Source organism: Ursus arctos, unplaced genomic scaffold (assembly GCF_023065955.2).
Source record: "Ursus arctos isolate Adak ecotype North America unplaced genomic scaffold, UrsArc2.0 scaffold_31, whole genome shotgun sequence".
NCBI lineage: Eukaryota > Metazoa > Chordata > Mammalia > Carnivora > Ursidae > Ursus > Ursus arctos.
Genome location: NW_026622997.1, coordinates 33445859 through 33470002, shown reverse-complemented (window position 1 = coordinate 33470002; position 24144 = coordinate 33445859). Strand labels below are relative to the sequence as shown.

At 45.8% G+C, this 24144-nt stretch overlaps 1 protein-coding gene across 4 annotated transcripts in view; it reads right to left on the bottom strand.

Annotated features, from left to right (window-relative positions):
- DAAM2 (dishevelled associated activator of morphogenesis 2) overlaps positions 1-24144 on the bottom strand; it is a 125584-nt gene that overhangs the window by 53999 nt on the left and 47441 nt on the right. For all 4 annotated transcript variants that reach the window (XM_026482846.4, XM_048225653.2, XM_057305089.1 and 1 more), the window contains 2 exons: positions 9090-9317; positions 1988-2077 (listed from right to left, as the gene is read on the bottom strand). In XM_026482846.4, the coding sequence (XP_026338631.2) occupies positions 1988-2077; positions 9090-9257 (258 nt within the window). In that variant the 5' untranslated portion in view covers positions 9258-9317. The remainder of the gene's footprint in view (positions 1-1987; positions 2078-9089; positions 9318-24144) is intronic.

Sequence of the window (24144 nt, the reverse complement as noted above, 5' to 3'; positions counted from 1 at the left end):
AACAAATGCACCATCAAATATATACTTTCCTGCCTTTGCCAGCTCATCGTTTATCCATTCCATGTGCATTAAATGAGCACCTACTACATGCCAATCACTGTACTGAGCCCTGGAAGTACTGAGCAACCAGTCAGCCTCTGTCTTCCATAGAAAAGTCTAGTGCCAGAGGCAGGGTGAAATATGCCCTATGGTAGAACTGTCCATAGTGGGCTGTGGAAGCCCAGGGCGGAGGCATCTAACACAGAAGACTCTTGAGGGGGGCTCTGAGAGGACAGAGTTTTAAAGATTACTGAAGCTAAGACAGGTAGGGAGGGTGTTACAGACAGAGGAAGCACCACATGGCAAGAGAGGGGCATGTGAAAATGTGAGGGGAGATAACATTTAATTTAGTTTGGAAGGCAGAACAGGCTGTCCTTACATTTCAGTAAATTTTTTTATTTTAGTTGTGTAAGAGATCAGCTTATAGGAACTCCATAGTAAACCCATTTGCAAAGTGGAGAAGCATGAGACATGATCAACTACTCCTGAAGTTAATTTTGTCCTCCCTCCTATGACTTGAACTTTTTTTTTAAAGATTTTATTTATTTATTTGACAGAGATAGAGATAGCCAGCGAGAGAGGGAACACAAGCAGGGGGAGTGGGAGAGGGAGAAGCAGGCTCCTAGCGGAGGAGCCTGATGTGGGGCTCGATCCCAGTACGCCGGGATCACGCCCTGAGCCGAAGGCAGACGCTTAACCACTGCGCTACCCAGGCACCCCATATGACTTGAACTTTTTAAAGGTCTTTCTCACAACGAGAGTCCTGGACACAGTGCAGAGTATTCTTCAGGTACACAAACCCCGCATCTTGCCACAGAGTCTTGGACTCATGTTCTAGCGATGGTGCAGCCACCAGCCATGGGATTTTTGGGCGAGTCTGCTGCCTCCCTAGGCTGTCCTTGCTCCATATGCAGAAGAAAGGACTAGACTGAATTGCTTCTCAGCTCCTTCCAAATCTAGAATGGTATAGCATCTAATCCTCTGATTTTATAAGGCCATGGAGCCCCAGATGAGACAAATATCCTGGGTGAGGAGAAGAAGAAAAGAGCCATGAACAAATAGGCTCAGGGAACATGAAGGAGCCATGGCTCAGAACTGCCCCAGACCTGTCTGTCTTCTCCCCATGGAGAACAGGGCCTAGCCTCAGGTGCAAGAATAACTGGGTCCGAACTCCCAAACTCCTATACTCTGAGGTCAAAGGAATAAGCTACTAGCCTGAAAAATGAAAGGGTGGAGGGTAGACAAGGAAGATGGGCGGGCCAAGAAAGAGAGAGGCTAAAATAGAAGGTGGGCAAGAGAGATATAGACAGAAAGATGTGTAAGAGAGACACTGATATGGAGAAAGACCAAGGGAAGCAGAGGGGAGGTGGTAAGATCTAATGAAATCCCCAACTGGAGCCTGGCACACCCCTTCCTCAGGAGGACCATAATTGGGAGGCTGATGACATCTCTTAATGAAGGAGAAGAGAGGGAGGAGAGGGTGGGGAGAATGGGGACTAATGTGTCACCTTGATATACCTGCTACCTTGTGACACTGAGCTGGGGATGGGTAGGGGCCAAAGATCCGGAAGAGGCCACTCCTGCCCCAAACTGAGTCATTGCAACAAAGCTGCCCCTAGGTATGGCACAGGGCAACATGCCCTCCAGGCTGGCATGGGAAGAGGATATAGACTTGTAATCCTGGTATCTCCTTGACCCAGCTCCACTCTTGGAACCCAGTGGGCACCTGCATCAAGGGTTTTTGAAAAACAGAATCCCATTTCCTTGAGTGTCAGCTCCATGAAAGCAGGGAATTTTTTGTCCTAATTTATTCATGATCATGCCTCTGACACCTAGAACAATGCTGGTATATAACAAATATCTGTTGAATGAGTGAGCAAGCATAGAGGCAAGAGCTGCCCCATGCTGGGGACCCTGAAGTGGCAGTGGAAGGGGTCAGACATGGCACCTTCTTCTTGCTGCAGTAGATCTGCCATTTCTTCTCCGGAGGTAGTGCAAACACAGCCTCTCGGTTTTTGTCGGTGAGATCCAATTCATCCTGCAAAGACAAAAAATATGTCTGAAACCTAGAGATGGTTGACAGAATATTCAGTGCTACAGGAAATTGCAATTCCCCCAAACCTATCCCTCAGCCTACTGTCTCCCTCCAGAGAGTAGCAAGGTATGATAGGGCAATTCTTCTTCTGCTAGAAATACAGCCCTACACCCCTACCCCAATTCCCTTATATCCACCCAAGACTGAGCTGCTTCTATCCATGCTTCCCTGACTTCCTGTCCACCCCCCACTTGTCTCTACAAATCCACCCTCCTCTTCCAGGCTCCCTGTTCCCTTCCTTCATTGCTTCGCTAGTGCCTAACCCTCTTGCTCCGGGTCCCTGGTCTTCCTTCCCTTATCCTTCTTAAGCTTGTTAACATCATAAGTCAAAGCCAGACAAAGCACTCAGTCTACAGATCTAGTTTTTGCCCCCATCCTGCAAATCTCCCTGCACTTTGAGTTTCTCCCTGAGAAATTCTCCAGCTCCCCCTAACCTTAGCATGGTCTCAGCACAGGCTGAGAAGAGCTGGTGAGGACAAGAAGCTGTGCAACTTTCCTGGCAAGAAGAGTGTGCCATGCCATTCTGATCTGCTTCCCATGGAGGTGTGCCTGTCAGAAGCAGCCTCTCCACCCACACAAGGCTGGGGGCTCCATCAGGCTAACCCACACTTCCCAAGGAGTAGAATTGGGTAGTTCTGATGTCATCAAATTTAAGGTTGTTCTATAGGTAGCTTGGAGAGACACTATAGGTTGGGCTGTGCTAGATGGCCTCTAAAAAGCTCTCTTATTGAAGATTTTTCTCCTGTGATTCATGAGCTATGCCAAGGCTCAAAGAAATAGTTAATGGGCCACAGGAAACATAGCCTGCTTTTTGACTCGATTATTGTGAGAGTTTTCTTTTTTTAAATCAAAAGCAATAGTTGCATTAAGACAATAAAGAATACTATTAATAATCTTTATATTTTCAAAAATAAGAAACAGTGAAAGTAATATCTAAGAAAGTATAAGGGTCTTAAATATCAATATCTCTTTTCCCTATACTTTTATTTAAGGGAGAACATTGAGGACTTTCTTTTACATAGATCAGAACTGTCCAATAGAAATATAATGTGAGCCAAATATATTTTTAAAAAACTTATAGTCATAGTAAAAATTGAGAAGGAATTGGTGAAGTTAAATTTAATAATATATTTCATTTAACCCAAAATATATAAAATATAATCATTTCAACATGTAATCAATAGATAAAATTGTCAGTGAGTTTGAAAAATAAGGAATATAAAGTATATAAGTCATCAAAATCTGGTGTATATTTCACCCTTATAGCTCCTCTTAGTTCAGACCAGCCGCAACTCAAATATGCAGCAGCCATCTCGGACAGCACATACAACGATAATTTGAAACAATACCCATTGGAACCAAAGACTCCTACAAATCTAATGCTAAATAAAAGTTCTTCCTTAGAATCATTCTCTACTTATCCTAGTAACATACTTAGTCAAGATTCCCAAAGCCCTGCTAAAGTTTCTAGAGTATTTCTTTTTCATGGTCAGAATCAGAAATCAAAAAAATAATAGAGATAAATGCATCTTACGCTTCCCAGTGCAAACTGGATCTCTTCTTTTGCTTACACAGTTCTACCTGGACTGCCCTCCCTGACCATCCACCCATGGACCCTGGCCTAATTTACCTAGGCTCAAGGTAAGCCTCTTCCAGCAAGACTTTTATAGCCATTCCCAGGTAAGACCATCTTTCCCTTCCTGAACTTCAGAACAGTTACATTCAAACTTGGATTCTGGTTACTTATGCACCTGTCTTTTCTCACCAGTGACCTCTGTCACTAAATCAATGGGTATTTCTTGGTGATTTGGCTCAGCCCAGGTAGCCTATGACTGACAGCAGACCATTCACTCCTTATTGAATCTCCCCTGGTTTCTGCGACAACCACACTCTCTGGCAATCCCTCCTGCTTTGCTTTATGCTTGTCTTGGGCTGCCTTGATGTCTTCATGTCTTCTTCTCTTCTCTCCTACCATCAAATGTTGAGGTCCCTCAGGGAACCATCCTGGGTCCTAGGGTCTCCTTTCTGTATGCTTCCCTAGTAAAGACTTCTCAGCCATTCTCAAGGACTGTTACTATCCTAAACTCTCAAACCTGTGCCTCTAGCCCACCAGCTTCCTGAACTCCAGACCCTGGGACCCAATTGCCTCCTGTGCCTATCTATTTTGATGTCCCTCAGGTACGTCACACATTTATGTAGTATCACTATGTGCAGGGTCTAAGTGTTTAATGTTCTAAGTGCTTAATGTTGACTTATTAAACTTACAACAACCCATTTTACAGATGTGGAAAGTGATGCACAGAGACAATATGCAAACTAAGTTCATCGTCCTAGTCCCCTAAACCTGAGTTTCCTCTGGCATGTCCTGTCTTTTACAGGGCCCCAATATCTACCCAGTTCCTCACAGCAGAAACTTGGGTGTTTCCTGATTCCTACTCATTCCCCAAGCCCAACAAGTCTTATATTTCCTCCTAAATAGCTCTTCAATCTGTCCTCTCCATCCTCACTAATGACATTTAGTCTAAGCCACCATTATTCCTAGCTTGGATTGCACTAAAACCCTCTTCACATCCTACCCATAACCCTTCTTCAATACAGTACCCTGAATAGTCTTTTAGAAGACCATCCTGCTTTGGTGACTTTCTATCACCCTTAAGGGTGAGTAAGAAATCCAGTTATTCTCATCTTCCATGGTGAACCCCTAACGGCCCAGCTCTTTTCTGACTGGAGATTTTCACATATGCTGCTTCTCCTATTGGGGACAACCCTCTGTCATTGCTATGCAACCCCATTCACTTCTCGAGCCATCACTCTGCTTTTGGATCTCAGTGGAAATGTCACTCTTCAGGGCAACCATCGTGACCCTCAGTTGAAAATTAGGGTAGATACTGCTGCAGGCCCATGAATGTTGCCTTTCCAAATACTCACTACACTTGTCATTACTGCTCAAGATCAGTCTTTCTTTTTAGACTTTACGTCCTTGGAGGCAAGGACTGTGACTTCTGGTTCATCACTAAATCCCTGGGACCCCCAAAGGGCCCAGAACACAGCAGGCTCCCAAGCAATATTTTTCGTTTGTTTACTCAATGCTAGTCTCAATGCTAGCTCAATACTCAAAACTGGATCAATGTTAGTTTGCTCAGTTTGTTTCAGTCTCCTTGCAGACAAGACTTGTGTGACTCATCCTTGCTTGTGTCAAAGTACTTTGTAAGGTGCTGGGAAAATTGGACAGCTACATGCAAAAGAATGAAATGTGACCACTCTCTCACACCATACACAAAGATAAACTCCAAATGGATGAAAGACCTCGATGTGAGACAGGAATCCATCAAAATCCTAGAGGAGAACATAGGCTGCAACCTCTTTGACATCGGCCACAGCAACATTTTCATGACACATCTCCAAAGGCAAGAGAAACAAAAGAAAAAATGAACTTGTGGGACTTTATCAAGATAAAAAGCTTCTGCACAGCCACAGAAACAGTCAAAAAAACTAAGGGGCAGCCCACAGAATGGGAGAAGATATTTGCAAATGACACTATAGATAAAAGACTGGTATCCAAGATCCACAAAGAACTTCTCAAACTCAATACACGGGAAACAAATAATCAAATCAAAAAATGGGCAGAAGATATGAACAGACACTTTTCCAATGAAGACATACAAATGGCTAACAGACACAGGAAAAAATGTTCAAAATCAGTAGCCATCAGGGAAATTCAAATCAAAACCGCACTGAGATACCACCTTACGCCAGTTAGAATGGGAAAAATTGACAAGGCAGGAAACAACAAATGTTGGAGAGGATGTGGAGAAAGGGGATCCGTTCTACATTGTTGGTGGGAATGCAAGTTGGTACAGCCACTCTGGAAAACAGTGTGGAGGTCCCTTAAAAAGTTAAAAACTGAGCTACCCTATGATCCAGCCATTGCACTACTGGGTATTTACCCGAAAGATACAGACGTAGTGAAGAGAAGGGCCATATGCACCCCAATGTTCATAGCAGCATTGTCCACAATAGCTAAATCGTGGAAGGAGCCGATATGCCCTTCAACAGATGACTGGATTAAGAAGATATGGTCCATATATACAATGGAATATTACTTAGCCATCAAAAAGAATGAATTCTCAACATTTGCTGCAACATGGACGACACTGGAGGAGATAATGCTAAGCGAAATAAGTCCAGCAGAGAAAGACAATTATCATATGGTTTCACTCATTTATGGAACATAAGAAGTAGGAAGATCAGTAGGAGAAGAAAGGGAAGAAGAAAGGGGGATAATCAGAAGGGGGAATGAAGCACGAGAGACTATGGACTCTGAGAAACAAACTGAGGGCTTCAGAGGGGAGGGGGGGGGTGGGGGAATGGGATAGGCTGGTGATGGGTAGTAAGGAGGGCACATATTGCATGGTGCACTGGGTGTTATACGCAAGTAATGAATCATGGAACTTTACATCAAAAACTAGGGATGTACTGTATGGTGACTGACATAATATAATAAAAATTATTATAAAAACTGTTTATATAGTAAAAAATCAGAAAGATGGGAGACTATTAATTGAAGTAGAAAGATGTTTATGATGTGTTTTTAAGTGAATAAGGCCTGTTAGCATATAGCATATGCAGTATAGGGCCATTTATGTTTGTATATTCATATGTATATGTAAGTACATTTTATTGCAAATTATATCTGGATGCTGGGATTCAAAAAAACAAAAACAAAAAAAGTACTTTGTAAGGAGTCCTGCTCACTACAGATGCTCAATAAGTACTTGCTCAATAAAAGGGCCAAGGAGAGGAACATTTTTCATCCTGTCCTTCTTTCAAAACTCATGTGCTCTGTTCAAGAAAATGTCTGTGCTGTGATAATATAGGAAATATAGTTTTTATCTTTGTTCCCAGTTCATGGCATAAAGTTCCCAAATCCCTTGGAATTTTATGAGTGATAAAACCGACAGGAGCATCTTTCGTTCCTGAGACAGAGCTCCTAAATCGCTTGCAATTTCCTGGATGGCAGGAGCCTCTGTTCTTTTAGTGAAGCAACTCTTGGTGGGACCCTAAATACCTTCACAGGGCTGGTCACCAGAAAGATCAAGCCTTGATTAGAAGCCTAAAATTTTCAGCCCCACTTCTCAAACTGGAGAGAGGAGAGACTGAAGGTGAAGTTAAAAACCTATCATACCTACCTGATGAAACCTCTATAAAAATCCCTAAATGACAAGGCTCAGAGGGTCTCTGGGTTGGTGACCACTTTCACATGCCAGAGGGATGGTGCACACAAATTCCACAGGACAGAAGCACCTGTGCTCGGGCAGGAGCCTTACCCTTCTGGGCCTTACCTAATGTACCCCTTCATCTGGCTGTTCATTTGTGTTCTTTGTAATATCCTTTATAATGCACTGGTGGCAGTAAGTGACGTCTTTACCCACATTCTGTGAGCCATTCTAGCAAATTATCCAACCTGAGGAGAGGATCATGGGAAGTTCCGACTTGTAGCCAAGTCTCTCTGAAGTGTGGGTGACACGGGGACCTACTACTTCTGACTGGTGTCTGGGTGGGGGGCCGTCTTGTGGATCTAGCCTTCCATCTGTGGGGTCTGTGTTAACTCTGGGTAGTTAGTGTCAGCATGGAGTTAATTTGTAGGACACCAGTTGGTGCCCACAGCAAACTAGGGAATTGCTTGGTGTGGAAAACCCACACATTTGGTGTCAGTAGTATTCGGAGTAAAAAAACAAAACCAAAAACAAAACAAAAAAGACAAAACAGAACAAAACAAAACAGATCTTAGTGGTTCTAACACCGATTAGGTTCCAAATGTCATTCTATACTAGTAAACGGTTTGTTCTCTCCCATCCATGCTCCATCCTGAGGAAAGGATGAGGGTTTCCTGAACCTGAATTCAGGAACAGCAATGAGTTTCCCTGAGCCTGACGTGATGAGGAAGGTGGATAACATTTTCGCATAACCTGCATGGTCTTATCTTATAGTGGTCCAGTTATCTGAAGAGCTAGATTGCCGTAATCAAATACATTCATTATCAATTTCAAGTATGAAATCCCATTTCAAACGACATAGCATTGTTTCTCTGCTGGCTTGACTACTGGCCAACCACGAGAATGAATGACCAAGAGCTAATGGTAGAAGCACTTGTGCTTATTGCTCTATGCAGGGTTCAGCCCTGAGTCCTGGCTGTGGGCCCTGCATCCCTGATCTGGGAGTCTCCTTGGCTTTGTCTCACTACCAGACCTCCTAGAAGAAGAATCACACTTCTTCCCTATTCTCTTTGTGGTCAGAGTATAGAGTTTCACACACTCACTTTGTGAGTGGTTCTCACAAAGGTGTAGTGCTGCTCTAGTCTGAACGGGCATCACAGAGTCAGGAAGAGCTGCTATCAGTGTCAAAGACAGAGCTTCCAACTGCCATAAGCTAGACATGGGATCTAATCACCCAGCCCTGAACCAGGTGCACTGTAGGCACCTCTACCTCCCTATTTCTAGTCAATCATCCCCTTCTTTGAGGACCTGGTATCTATCTGCCTGCAGAATCCCACTTTGTCGCTTGTTCCTGTATGAGTTGAAAGAATCCCAGGGAAGTTCCAGAGAGAAGGTGTCAAGTGTTCTGGTATTCTTTGAAGCTCCTCACTGCCTTATTTCACAAAAGCCTGGACCTGCTCCTTTCATGATGGCCTAATTGCTGTACTGTGAGGTCTAGAATCCCTTGGAGACATGAGGTAAGTCCATTCTTCTGGGGACATATTTCATGGTATCCTCACCAGTAAATGACTTGTTTCTCCCTCACAGCTGAGGTGTCCTGGGGCACCGACCCTCATCCCAAGCAGCGTTTCATAGGTAAAGATCCCGGCACATGGATCCCCGCCCTCTGTCCTGCTCTGCCTGTTCCAGAATCCCCCTCCCCATTGTCAACACCCTCCCTTCCCTGTCCCCTCACTGACCACCAGCTCTGCGAAGCGGACGTTGAGCTCCTCTGGGTTCGGGATAGGACTTGAAAACTCCATATACTGCAGAGGGTGGTTGTCCCGGAGGTTGATCTCAGGGAGGCCGCTGCCGCCAAAGCAGCACAGGAAGCCCAGGCCATGGCGGCTCCTCTTGCGGGGGGCCATGGTCACTCCAGGCGAGGGTGGGATAGTCAGGAGGCAGATGCCCTAGGTCCTCATCGTGATCTGAGCAGGAGAACAGGGAGCACAGAGGGGTCAGGCGATGGCAACCAGGTAGGCAGAGACAGTGGTCTCTGAGCCACTATAACTTCTTTGCCCAAATGTTAGGAGCCCTCAACCCAACAATCAGTCCCACCCTCCCTTCTCTCACAGCTTCTTTCTGTTCCCTCCAGCTCCTTCCACCTGGAGGTGTTCCCTCCCCATCATGCCCTCCAGTGTTTCCTGCCACAAACACTTTCAGATTCTCCCTCCATGCCCCCAGAGAACAGAGGAGGGCGGTAGTCACAGAACATGAATTGTACCTTCTCCGTGACTGTACAGATGGGTATCTATTCCCTGTCCTCTAGCAGAGCCATTTTCAGCAGGGCCAACTTAATCACTAGATTCATTTTAAGGTTTACAGATGCCTGGTTTAAAGGTTTCATCCAGTGGGGAGGGAAGGGTTGAAGTAGGCTGGCAGGAGAGATAGCAAGCTTATTTTATGGCATGGCTCCTGGGGAGTAGAGAAGTCTTCAGAGACTTGCAGAGTTTTCTGTCTTGTCTGTTGTCCCCAAGCATGTTTGAATGAATATGAAATATCAGTAGGGCATGGGTTCACCACCCATCTATCCAGAAGGAGAGGTAACCTGGGCAAGTCATCACAGTGAACCCTGAGTAAGGAAATGGGGCTGATCATTGGAACAGTGTTCAGCCAATACTGAAGGAAATCTGGTCAGATTTGTTTTCTATACCAACCAAGAACAGAGGACACCACTTTGGCCAGAGACCAAAACTCATGAACATGCAACAGTTGAGTGGTCATTGTAACAGAAAGGGTTAAGTTTTTAGCTTGCCACTAGGAGAGCCTCGTTCAATGGTGCCCCAGCCTGGGGAGAAACACTGGCCAGCCCTAGTCGTTGATGCCACATAGCATCTATATAGATTAAGCCCAACTACCCGCACATAGGCTTCCCAAAATGGTTAAAACCACCCTTGATCTCTACTGGTTCCTCAACATGCTTTCAGATAACCTGGGTGGGTTCAGGAGAACTTACCCACAACACTGCTGCCCAGCCATGTTCTCCTCATCCAATATTTGTATATCTTAATTTTTTTTAACATAAAAAGGATTCTGCCTTTTCCCCTATTATTATCAAAGTCTGGGGTCATGATTTTTTTTAATTATAAAATACACAAAACACAAAATTTATCATTTTAACCATTTTTATGTGTACAGTTCAGTGGCACTATGTGCATTCACACTGCTGTGCAACCATCCCTACCATATATCTCCATAATTTTTTCATCTTGCAAAACAGAAACTCTGTACTCATATAAGCAATAATTTCTCATTTTCCTCTCCCCCGAGCCCCTGGCAACCACCACTTTACTTTCTGTCTCTATGAATTTGACTACTCTAGTAGTAGTATGAGTAGAATCATAGGAGTAGAATCATACAGTATTTGCCCTTTTGTGACTGGCTTATTTCACTTAAAATAATGTCTTCAAGGTTCGTGTTATACCACGTGTCAGAATTTCCTTTCTTTTTAAGGCTGAATAATATTTCTCTGTATTTATATACATTTTGTTTACCCGTTCACCTATCAATGGACACTTGGGTTGCTTCCTCCTTTCGGTTATTATGAATAATGCCACTATGAACATGGGTATATAAATATCTCTTTATGTTTCCTCTTTCAGTGCTTTGGTATGCATACCCACAAGGGGTCGAGATATTTTTGAGTCTTGACTCTAAGCTATTTCTCCTCGATTTGGTCATTAACAGAAATGATCAGAATATACGCATGGTCTTTACCCATACCATTGCTAAAAATGTTTACCACAACAAAGATATAGACAGACCCAGATGACATAGCCACCTCATCTGGAAATGCCAAAGAACTAGTCATCAACACTTTCAGGGAACAGTCCTTCCACCAGCTTGGAATCTATGAACCCATGCTCTTATCTAGCCCTCTTTTCTATAAAGATATCATATGAGATTTTTCCTGAAGCCTTGTGGAATTTGAAATATGCTAAATCTAAGGCATTCCTTAGAATAGAGCTCTAGAACCTTATCAGAAAAGGATACGGATCATAACTTGTTCTTAGTGAACCCAAGGTAACTTCTAGAGAACATTGCTTTATTTCCTAAACCCTAACAATCTAGCTAGTAACAGTCTAGTCTGATCAGACCTCTCCATAAATCATAATGATTTTCATTGTCATTCTAGAGCTTTTTATTGGCTCCATTCTATCTTTCTTTATAAACGTTGTGATGGGCTTTTTAATAGACCCAGGAGAGCCTCAAATAACACACTGAGGTGGCCTTTTATTACTGGTTATCTTTTTTGTGTGTGTGTTTATATATTGGCTCTCCACAGTTATAGTGAAGATTTCTTGAGGGCAGAGGCCATGCTTCCTGCTTCTTTGATCCCCCTCCCATTTCTGTAGCTAATAAAATGCTTTGTACTTTGTGGTGCTCAGTAAGTGTTTCTAGATCAATTGGAAAATGGCCTGTGCTTATAGAAAAGACAAGCCCTCATCAATCAGTCAAGAAATATTAATTGAAATCTCTGACTCCTAGCAGTTGATAAGCAATCAGGAACATTTATAAGGGATAAGGTGACAACCCTGAGGCTGGAGATAGGGGAAGAAGCCAGTGGGCTAACTCAGCAATCCTGGTACATGGTGGTAAAGACCTAAAATAGGCTGGTAGCTGAGAAAAATGAAAGAGGAAAGGAGGCTTTGGGGGTTTTCCATGGGACTTGATAGCCAGTAGCCAAGAGTAGGTGAGACAAAGCTCTGGTCTCTATCAGGCTTAGTAAAGCACGAATTCTGCAGGCAGATTGGGGTCAATCATCCTGGGGTCATCTGCCCATTGTCAAGTTTCGGATAATGCTGCAGAGTACAAACCAAGTCCCCTTTGTTTCTTCAGCCTCCAATATACAGCTGCAGCTGGTGGAGAGGCTGTTTTTTCAGGGGACAAAGCATGAAAAGGACACTCCCAGAGGCCACAGTGAGGCTGAGTTAAAAGTATGATGGGGTTCAGGGGAGGGATGGGCTGATGTCTGGGAGGACTTGTGAACTTGCTTCCTGCCTTCACCTCCTCAACTTTTTGCTCCCTAGCCTCCCTCTTTGTCTGTCTTTGCTCTTGAGCCAGACGTTCCTAGGAACAATCAGGAGCAGGGGGCAGGATGGGCATACAGTTGGCACACCCTATTACAGTCTCACACCAGCTGTTTACAACCATGACTTCTCTGATTAGTTGATGCCATGCAATACTTGTCATTATATACTCTTTAAACATCTTCCCTGGGTATGGAGAGTGAGATGGTGTGGTCTCAGGAGGATGGGAGATGGAGATCCTGACTTTCCGAATAGGGAGTACCATCCCCACAGAGAAGGGCCTGACCACCAGGGATACTGCTGCATATTTGCCCTTTTAAGGGACAGCTTCTCTGACCGCTCCCCATTATGCTGATGCTCCTGAGGATGCCCTACTCCCAATGACCCTTTCTTAAGTCTGTCAGGGCCCCACTTGAACATCCAAGACTAAAACCACAGGCTCTCAGCTGGAACACATGCAGCTTTAGAGCATAGATCAGAAAATTGAGGTCAAAAGAGGAAAAGTCTTATCTGAGGTCATACAGCTAGGGACAGAGCTAGGATTGAAACTCAAAATGCCAGTGTTCAGGCTGCAGTCTAGGGCTCATCTTCTCATGTCAGCGGCCCCTTTCCGGAACCATCTTCTCCCAGTCCCCCTATTATTTCACTCCACCAGAGAAGACCAATCTCTACAGCTTCGTTTAGAAATATCTCCAGTCCTGAAGATGCTGTCTGGGCCAGAAGAGGGTTACAGAGATCCTGAAGGCTTCCTTCTTCTCCACTGTGAGGAGAAGGGCTTCCACCTCCCACTGTCCCCATTTCTTGCACATCCCATTCTAAGGCCTCCTTCACCCCAGCAATCTTCCAAGTCAGATGACTGGGATTTGACTTCTGGCTTTGACTTCCCAGCTGGGTGACCCTAAGCACATTTCATAAGGTCTTAACCTCTCAGAGCCTCAGGTTCTATGACACCAAGATAATCACAGCACCTTCCTCAGTGGGTTGTGGTGAAGATTCAGTGCAGTAATGTAGATAGGATGTCTAGAGCACACTGGGCACTCTCTAAAGGAGGCCAGCACTGATGCTGTGATTTTGTTATCATTACTGCCAGCCTGGCAATGCTTGCCTTGCCCAGACAGAGCCTGTAACTATAAGCCCTCTCTAGGCACAGCTGGGATCACAGAGGCCTGGCATTGTAGGAATCTGCCCCGCCTGATTTAAGAAGCCACCCAGTTTTGCCTTTGGCCACTAGTGAGTCTGGACCTGAGGGGCTGGGTTTTTCCTCAGGCTCTAAGCTAGCTCTTGTTGGAAGGGGAAACCCTTGTCCCTGACCCTGGGCAGGGAGCGGAAAGGTGAAGGGGGCCAGAGTGTTCCTTTCTGCAGCGTCACTTCACAAAGAGAAGCAATGGAGGCACCCACCTCAACAACAATTGAGGAGCAATATGGAAAAATGAGAAGCAACCAGAGAACAAAACCCAGTGGACTTAAACTCCAGCAGAAGGCTTTAACCCACCCCTACCACCACCCACTTTCTCTCCATGAAAATTCACTGAACACCAACACCTCCGTGCACTCCACATCCTGTCTCCTTGCCCCTTCCTCTTCTCCCTGTGGGATCAAGGTCTTTCCAGGCCTGTGAATCCCTAAACATGGACTAACTGGCTTAAAAGAGCAAACCATCAGTGAGGAAATAGCCCAGCTGTGAGGACTGTAAGGCCCTCTTCAAGGGTCTCCTCCAGTCCTCTGGCTCCTGCCAGACTTCATCTCCTTATTCTTACATTCTTCCACATCATGGAGAACACATACCTAACTCAGGAGACCGGGGCTAGTCCCAGCTCTGGCACAATGTAGATGTGGATTGGGGGGCCATGGTTTTAGCCTGTCTGGGACTCAGTTTCCTCTCTGTGCGATGGCAGGGCTGGGTCAGCCATACTGTTTGGCTTGATCCCAATCCCAAAGATTTCCCCAGGGGCTCTCCTCATCTGCACTGAGCGCCCCTCCCACATTCCACCCCAAGCCAGGAAGTACTTCCTATCACGTGAGTGCAGTACTCCCATTTGGTTTGTAAGGATGAAAAACTAACACTTAGCCCCAAACTGTGGCCCTCTATACACAAGTTTTTATACTAACTAGGACTTCAAAAATGCTATATCATCAATGCTTGTTCCTAAGTCATAAGTAAAAGCAGAATAATTTTAATTCTTGAGATTTGGTGTCGACCAGAGACTGGGTTCTATTCACATTTCATCCCCATTACAACTCCCGTGATAGGTGGCATCATCTTAAAGAAGTCATTAAAAGACAATGTGTGGTTCAGAAAGGTTAAGTAACTTGCCTAAGGACACACAGCTAGTCAGTACCATGGATAGGACTCAAGCCCATGACTGCATGACTCTAAAGCTGTAAACCACTAAGCCACATGGCACATGCCCAAGGAACACAAGTTTAGCCCTGTTCAGAGCTTTCTCAAGTGTTCTATAGATCCAGACTCAGTAATTCATGATTGAGCATTCCCTTGGAGCTGAGCCAAGTGTTTTCATAGCTCTGCAATCTCATGTCAGCCTCACAAGGACTTTGTGAAGTCACTATTACTATCCCCCCTGACAGATAATAATATTGAGGTTTATAATGACATTACTAGCAGTTACATGGCTTGTCAATGGCGCCCATCACTGCTAAGAGGCAGAGCAGGAACTCACAACTAAATATTCTGACTCCAAGCTCAGTTCTCTTGTTGCAGAACCAAAGCTGATTCATAAACCCTGCCTTTAGCACCTTGGGCCAATGCTGTGACTTTGAAGTATTCAAACTGTCTTTTCCTGTCCCCTTCCCCTACCTCCATGCATGGGGGTAATGGGGACAAGGATATGCTACGGCCACTTCTAAAGTGCCTCCTAGGAGCCAGTCACTGTGCTGGCAACATTCTGCTTTATGTTTTATTCCCCCCAACCCTCAGATCACATCACCGTCCCTTCCTGGTGATGACATTAAGACTCCCAAAGTTCAGGCAAATTGCCCAAGGGCCACGTCTTACAGGGGAAGGGACAGGCCCTTGTGGATCATGATGTTGCATTCAAACAACATGCTTTGAACCAGCTTCTAGCCTGTGGAGGCCATGCTGGACACTGGGGTCACTCTGGTGGCGAGGACATAAGAGCAAATAAGGCTTTGGCAGCACGAAGAAGGGGGACCTGGTGTAGCCTGGGTTGTGAAGAGATCAGAAAAGGCTTCCAGGAGGTGGCACTGAGCCAGTCTTCAAAGAGGTGAGAGAACTAAGGCAAGGTACAGAGGCAAGAAAAGCCTTTCTGGGCAAGCGGAACAGCATAATGAGAAAAAGCATGGTGTGTACAAGGCCAGGGCCCTGACCAGTGGCCTATTCATTTGTGGCTAAACTAATAGGCAAAGGGAGCCAACAAGGAATATAAGGACCTTGGCGTGACAGCAGAGCTCAGGCATTCTGGGGAGCCTGCTCCTTTGCCCCCTCTCTCTACCAGGTCCCCTGGGGCCCAGGTCTGGGAATGGGGCCCAGGACTCCCCAGAGATACTGCATGGAACATGAGGAATGTAAACAATCACAGGCCAGAGAGTCCTCCCTATACACTGACCCTTCGTGCGTCCCTGCAGATCACCGAGGAAACAGCCCAGACACAGGGCCGTGACCCAGGGCTTAGCTCCCCAAAGAAGAGTCTGTGCTTTTCCATCCCAGGCCCTCTGCCCACCCATCTCTCCCCTGCCCACCTCTACCATGCCTGTTGCCCCTTTAAGGCCCTAATGACCATTTTTCGTGGGCAGCAAACAGGCTTGATAACCCTATCTCCTCCTGCTTCCATCCTGAATTGTGGACATCCAACTTGACCCTACAGACTCGGTTGGGTTCTTTTCAATTGCTATGTGCTCTGACTACGGAACTCCAAACAAGTCACTCAGCCTCTCTGAGCCTCATTTTCCTCATCCATAAAATGGGGCAATAACAACATCACATACCTCAAAGAACTGTCATGAGAATTAAATTAGCTCCTATTTGTAAAGTGCTTGGAACAGTGTCTGGTAATAATAAACACCAGCAAGAACTCTACAGATAAGCTACTGTAACAATTAGGAAGACCCCTGAACACTGACTGTATGTATCACAGAAAATTCACTCTACAGAAGAATGAATCTGGCATATTCTGACAGGGGTTGGCAAATAATTTAGGGGCCAAATTCAGCTCATTTTTGTAAATATGGTTTTCCTAGAACACATCCACACCCATTCATGTAAGTATTGTCTACAGCACCTGGCCCTTTACAGAAAATTGGCTGATTTCTGTGTTATTAGCTTGAATCATATGTAAGTGACCGTATTCAATTATGCTTAGTCTACAAAATAATCAATTTCATGTGGTTCAATTTAGCGAACGATACTGGCTTATTATGTGTCCTACTGCCTTGCCTGTTAAAATAGAAGGCTGTGCTCTAAATCCAGTGATTCTAATCATAATGAAGTTACAGTCATCATCCATTGAGCGCCTACCATGGTCAAGGGTTATCTCAGACTTTCACCACACCCCTGCAAGGTAAATATGACCACTGCACCCCGCTTGTACAGGCAAGGAAATCTGAGGCTCGGAAAGTTACGATGTGTGAACCTCGGACTTGACTCAGGTCTATAGACCCCACATCTGGCACACTGTCCCTACACGGTGCTCCCCAAGAAGCTGCTGGGAATGAGACCCATCTAATTAGGAGAGGACACGGAGAGCACAAAGGCCCTCTCTTCCTCCCTTCTCTGCTGGTCCATTTCCCAGTGCTCAGACTCCATGGTTGACGGGGCCCTGTCCCCTGTCCTGTGACTTCCCTGCCAGCCTCAGGACAGTGCTCAGAAGCATCTGACTTGTAATGAGAGCCTCGGGCAGGGCTGGGGAGGGGGCAGGGAGCACTTTCAAAAATAAGCAAGCTCTCTTTCCAGGACTGGGGGAGCTATTTTTAGCAGTTGCCTAAATTACGATTTCCCCCTTTGCTCTGGGAAAGGCAAAGAAAGCAAAAGTAAACTGTCTCAGCCCTAGGGTCCCCTCCGTGCAGGCTGAGGAGTGGGGGTACAGAGATGGGGAGAAGGGGATGAAGAGAAAAGGGGTCTTTCTGGGAAAGCAAAACTGAAAATTCCCCAGCGTGACATTTCTCTGACTTGGGGGTGTTGTGGCACAGTTGTGGATTTTCCAATCACTTTTCTTATTTTGAGAAATGATAAAGAGAACATAGGTTTCTTTGTCTCACCAGGGTAGAAAACAGGGAATTCATTGCTCTCCTTTGTCCCAGTCAAGCCTGTGTTCATTCATTCATCCATCTATACCCTGACTGGCCATCATGTACAAAGCAATTTTCTGGGTGCTTTGGATGAACCAACATCAAATCCTAGCCCCACTGGGTCTACAGTCTTGCCGGGGAGGCGTGGGCATAAACAGGCCCCGGGCCTAAGCACCCAGGATACCAGGGAGGGGAGGAGGAGGAGGCCTGGGACAGCAGGGAGGGAAAAGGGACTTCTGGCTAGCGTCATCTGCAACGTTCACCAGTGGCAGTGAACCTGAGTCTCGGAAGAAGGAAGGATGTTGGTGCATCTCATGGGGGTCCAAAAAGTCATTCACAATGAATGGTGTGTTAGAGTGTCCAGAAAAACCCCAGGTGAGCAAGAGGTGAAGGAAGTACAACTGACCTTTGAACCACACGGGCTTTAGGGACATGGACTCCTCCCCCCCCTCCCCCCAGTAGAAAATCCACATACAACTTTCGACTCCCCCAAACGTCATTCCTAATAGTGAGAACCACGAGAGATCACTTCTTGCTGCTCTTCACCATTTACCGAGGAGAGGAATTGCTCACGCAGAGATTAGTGTCGCAGTGTTTTCAGCAGACACAACACTTGAGCTCAGCGCAACGGCAACAGGAGGTGGCTTTGAAATGATTGCAGCAGTACAACACGCACGACCGTTAATTCTATGAGGTTCTGATTTAATATGGGATCTTTCATTTGTTCACATTTCTCTCAACTGTGAATGGCGCCACGAATGGTCTGTGTTTGTGCAAGCTTTGGTACATTTTAACTTTTTATGATAGATTTGTGTCTATTTTATGGCAGCATATGATAAAACAGACTAGCAACTTCAAAACTTATGCACTCCTGACCTACCTAACTTTTTAATGTTTTTCGAGATTTCCAGGTTGTGTAGTTCATCTGCAAGTTTTTTTAAATGGCAACAAATCTCCAAAAAATTTTCCAATCGATTTATTGAAAAACATCCACGTTTAAGTGGACCCTCGAAGTTCACATGTGTGTTGTTCAAGGGTTAACCATTGTTTTCCATGGCTGAAATGTAGGACTTAGAGAGGTGCAGTGGGAAACTAGATCGGGGCCAGATAAAGGAAGGCCTTGAATGCTGGGTTAAGGAGGGGGAAGCTGCTGAAGGATGGTGGCTGGCTGATAGGAAGGAGAGCTTGAGCTGGGATTCAGATCAGAGCTGGGATTTATACAGGCAATTCCTGGTGGTCTGGATGGAGGGCATTATAGGAAAGAAGGACATCAGAGAGAAGATGTAGACAGCAGCTCTGTCTGAGTAAGAGTTAATGAGGCCCTGGACTGCCAAGAATGGAGGGGAGGGGATGGATGCTGGAGATGTCACAGAGGGGTGTGCACGCCAGCACGTGTGTGAGCTGATGAGGGGGCTTTGGCAAGACATGTACTGGGCACAGAAAACAAGGACTTGGGCTGAGATTGAGTGGGAGTGATGGGGAGCTCTTTGGGCAACAGCTGTGAAGTAAAGGAGAAAAAGGAATTTCAACACCAAGTCTCTGCTACCCATTAGAGCCAGAGGTCTGGGGCTCCCAGCCAAAGGGAAACCACCCTACACGTGACACGGGTCACCTTCCCCCTCCCACTTCCGGGAAGCCAAGCCCCTCCTCTGGTTCACACAGATGGTGCTGTCCTTACTGAGAGGGTGCAGGGGAAAACGGCCTACAGATCCTGCCTGCGCACTCCTGCACCAGAGCACCTCCACATGCTGAGAAGCCACACCACCCGAGGCAGCCCAGGGCGGGGAGAAGCTCCCCACTGTCCACTCCTTCTGGTCCTCTTCTCCTGGGGTCCCGGCACAGAAGCATTCTGTCCCTCGTGAAGGCAGAACCCCGAGGTGTTGCCAGGGCCAGTCAGCCCTGGGACCCCAGCTGGGCTGTGCACATGGTCACACTCTGGACCCTGGGCTGAGTCTTCCTCAGACGTGGTGCCCCCTTGTCATCCTGCTAGGCCCTCTCAGGGTCCTGCCCTGTGCGTGCTTCAGGGCTTCGCTGCACATAAATCCTGGACCATAGGACCATTCCATCTCTCCAGGGTAGGAGGCAGGGGGCGGGGAACAGGGCTTGGGGAAGGGGAGAATAGGAACTGAGCCGACACCTAGAGGGCAAGTGTGATTGAAAATGTACACCCAGGTGACCCCTCACCTGCCCCTCACTCTTGTTTATACAATTTCCTCTTTGCCTTCATTTATTCTAATAAATACTCGTTGTGCACCTAAGTACCTTGCTAAGGGCTGGAAAAATGCCATGGTAAACGAGAGCTCGGTTTGGTGGGGAAGGGAGACAATCAAGCAAGTCAACATAACAAAGCGTGGACATGGTTAGAAGTACAAATGCATGAGTGTGAGGAATATTGGTGGAACTCCTTCCCAATGGGCATTCTACTCCACCCTGAGCCCTCTGCTCATCCTAGCGGTTTAGCGGGGACATCCTATAGGAGAGTAAATGCTGGGAATAATCAGGGAGCATCCAAGATTCAGGGCCGGATGCCCATCCCAGGGCTCATAATATAATAAAAGACTGAAGGCACCCAAACTACTGAAACATAAAGGATTGATTAGATAGACAGATGGACATAGAGACATATCCAAACATGTGCACGCACACACACACACACACACACACCCAGACACACACACACCCAGACACACACACACACCCAGAGACACACAGACACACAGACACACACACACACACACACACACCCAGAGACACACACACACACACACAGACGCACACACACACAGAGACACACACACACGCACACACACACACACAGAGACACACAGACACAGCAGCCTAAAATGATTATACTTGGGTTGCTGGAGTTTGGGGTTATTTTTCTTACTTTTCTGGATTTTTCCAAATTTCCTATAATGAGCATTTCTCCTTTTCATCAGAAAAAAAAATGATGTTATTTTTTAAAGAAGATAAACCCTAGACTGCAGAAGAGGAGGCTTACATAATATAATAAAAAGATATATATTTTTTAAAAAGGATGTATCCAGACTGGGTACCTTGAAAGAATGTGCTGTGATCTGAACTGCACCTATGTTTTGATAGAAGATTCCTCTTGTGAACCCCAAAGAATAGAAATAAAGGCATGCAGTGAGATGATGTAAGTAAAAAAAAAAAAAAAAAAAGATTGAATCCGGTCTCTGCCCTTGCAGGCTACCTGGGACAAGAGACCATAGTTTCTCCAAACCTTGTCGGTAAATGAGCAGGGCAAACCACATGCTCTCCAGAGCTTCTTCTGCCCCTGACACTAGGCTCTGTGCCACAGACTACATGAAGAGCTAAATGATGCTAGTTCAACTGGATCCTCTCCCCTGAGCTCCCATTAGTTCATCAGTCACTCATGTGCTCATTCCTTCAACCACCACTGTTGTCAGCCTCCCCCCCCCCATGCCTGGCACTGCTTTTGGTGCTGAGGGTGCAGGGGCAACTAACAAGACAGACACAGCTTCTCCCCTCATAGAGCTAGGTCTCCCAAGCTCAGGGTCTCCTTCCACTGATCTTCTCTTCCATCCCTTATGCCCTATCTGTTAATGATGCTTGCCACCACTTTTCCAAAATGCCTTGGGTATGTGTGTTTCATTCCCAAACACCACACTCCAGACCTGATCCAATCCCATGTAGTCTCATGCTGGGCCCAGTGCTGACCCCACATGTCTCCCCCCTTCTCAGCACCCTGCAAACAGTTTTGGACTAATGCCTCCAGGAGCACCTGATTCTGCATCTCTCGGTTCGGCATCCCTCAGAGTCCCCAGTCCAAACTGAAAGCCACCTGCTTTAATTATTAGGTTTGGCCATTTGGTGGGACTCACAAATTCCATACCAACCAAGCCTTGAAATCAGATCTACACCCTACACGCCAGTGAGGGCATGGAAGAACTGGAACTCTCTTGCACCTGCTGGTGGGAATGTAAACTGGCATAGCTATTATGGAAAACAGTTTGACCATGTCTTAAATGTTAAACATACACCTCCATATGATTTGGTTATTCCAATCCTGGGTATTCACCCAAGAGATATGAAAGCATATGCCCCTATAAAGTCTTATTCATGGATGTTCATAGCAGCTTTATTTGTAATAGCTCCACACTGGAGGCACCCAAAGGCCCATCAACAGGTGAATCCATAAAGAAGTTGTCTAGCTATCCATATAATACAATACTATACTATTCATCATTAAAAAGGAACTATTGATACTACGTGAGGATGGAGCACAAAATAATTATGCTAAGTAAAAAAAAAGCTAGAGGAAAAAAGGATTCATATTGTACAATTCTGTTTATCTAAAGCTTGAGAAAATGTAAACTAATCCATAGTGACTAAACGCAGGTGGGTGGTTGCCTAAGGAGACAGTGGAAGGTAGGCAGGGAGGGGTGATTTTTAGGGCATAAGGGAACTTTTGGGGTTGACGAACACGTCCACAGTCTTGATTGTGGTAGGGTATTCAGAGGTATATACATAGGTTAAAAGTTCATAACAAATGATGAACTTCAATTACATAAGATTATTGTACGTCAATTAGACCTCAATAAAGTTATGAAAAACAAACAAAACAGGTCCATTTATAGCCTCAGATCATCAAACCACCAACGGCTCTGGCCACTACAGCTGGGTACTCTCTAGAACGTTACTAATATTATATGCTACTGTAAAGATTCTAGGAAAAACCCAAGACCTGGGGTTGGGGACAAGGAATCCCCCACCCCAGACCCAAACCTCAGCTGGTCTGGTCTCATCTTTTAGGAGGCAGGGTAGGGGTACACTGTAAAGAGTATATGCTCTCAGTAAGCCTGTGGCTATATTACTTAGTCCCTAAGAGGCTCATTGCCCTGTGGGCACACGGATGCTGAAACCCACTGTGAGCACCAAATGGGGGGTACATATCATGTGCTCAGCACAGCACTCAGCACATCCCAAGCCCTCAAATTCTGTTCCCTCCTCATCTCCCAGCCCCAGGCTGCCCATAGTGGCGGCTAAGGTTCAGCACTCAGACCATGAAAGCAGGAGAAGCTGAGGGGCTCCCAGGAGTTGAGCGAGGAGGGGTTAGAAGCCCAGTGAAATGCAAACAGGCGCAAACCTGATTCCATGTGGAAGTCTCTGGGGGGGAGGGCTGAGTTGATAGCAGCCCAGGACCTCTGGGTGGGTAAAAATAGGGCACTCAAAGCCTTGGTTACAGTCCTGGAATTTGTTAGAAGCAGAAGAGATGCTGAGGGGGGTTGAGAACAGTGGCGAAGACATGGAGTTTTCAGGACAAGGGATTAGGAGGGATGTGGATTGAGTAGGGTGGGAAGAGGGAGATACTTGACCCTTGTACACTACACAAGCAGGGATAGGAAAGGCCCAGAACTGACCAAAGAAGAAAAGGAGAGAAGACATTAATGTGTGTGAGTGTGTGAGAGGGTTTGACTCTGTGATGCGGAGGTGGCCGTGTGGGCTGGTTATGTGCAATATGTGTGGTGTATGTCTTTGTGTATGTGTATTTTTGGTGTGTGTATATATGTGCTCATCTCCAGGAAACAAATACATGGGAATCTACTGACTTTCAAGAGTCAGCAGAAAGAAGACCCAATTAGCTTCCCAAAGTACAAAGCAAAGGAAAGAGCAATACCACTGAAAATCAGCGCCCTTAGTTTATAAGGAGCTCCCCAAGCCTACTAGTCAGGAAGTGTTACCGTGGGGAATGCAGCATCCTGCCTTCTGTTCCCCGTGCACCACACTGCGCCCTGGGGGGAGAGACCCCTTCCAAAGATGCCTGTACCTGCCAGGGACCAGAGACCAAACATTCACATTCATCATCTCATTTCATCTCAAGACTAGCCAGTGTGGTCAGGATTTTTGACTGAAGAGGACACTGAGGTTCAAGGCCAAGAGGGGATGACACCCAAACTGGGGTTCTTTCCTGTGACACACCATCTCATTCCAACCCAGTTTCAGTTCCGCTCCAGGTGTGTGCACATACGCATACACGTGGATGCACGTATACGTGTATCTGTGTTTGTGTGCATATATATGTACGTCTAGCAGATATAACTGGGTTTCCTTTAGGGATATATTATAATAGGGCATACACCCTCTCTGCCTCTGCTATTTGACATGTATCCCCAAACTGTTCCATGCGCCACACTTTTATAAGATAGATATCCAATACATTTCTAGAAAGAAGGATACTAACATTCACTAACAAAAACTAGGTTGGGCTCAAGCTTTCACATTTATTTTTACTTAATTATCCTGCAAAGATGATATTGTGATCTGCATTTTTACATATAGGGAAATTGGGGCTTGGAGATGGTAAGCAAGCTGCCCAAGTTAGTAAAGCTCATAAACACGTGAGTCTCAGTGTGATTGATTCTGAAACCCAGATATAGCCTTCCTGTGGCACTGAGATGGCAGGGTGTGTAAACAGTCA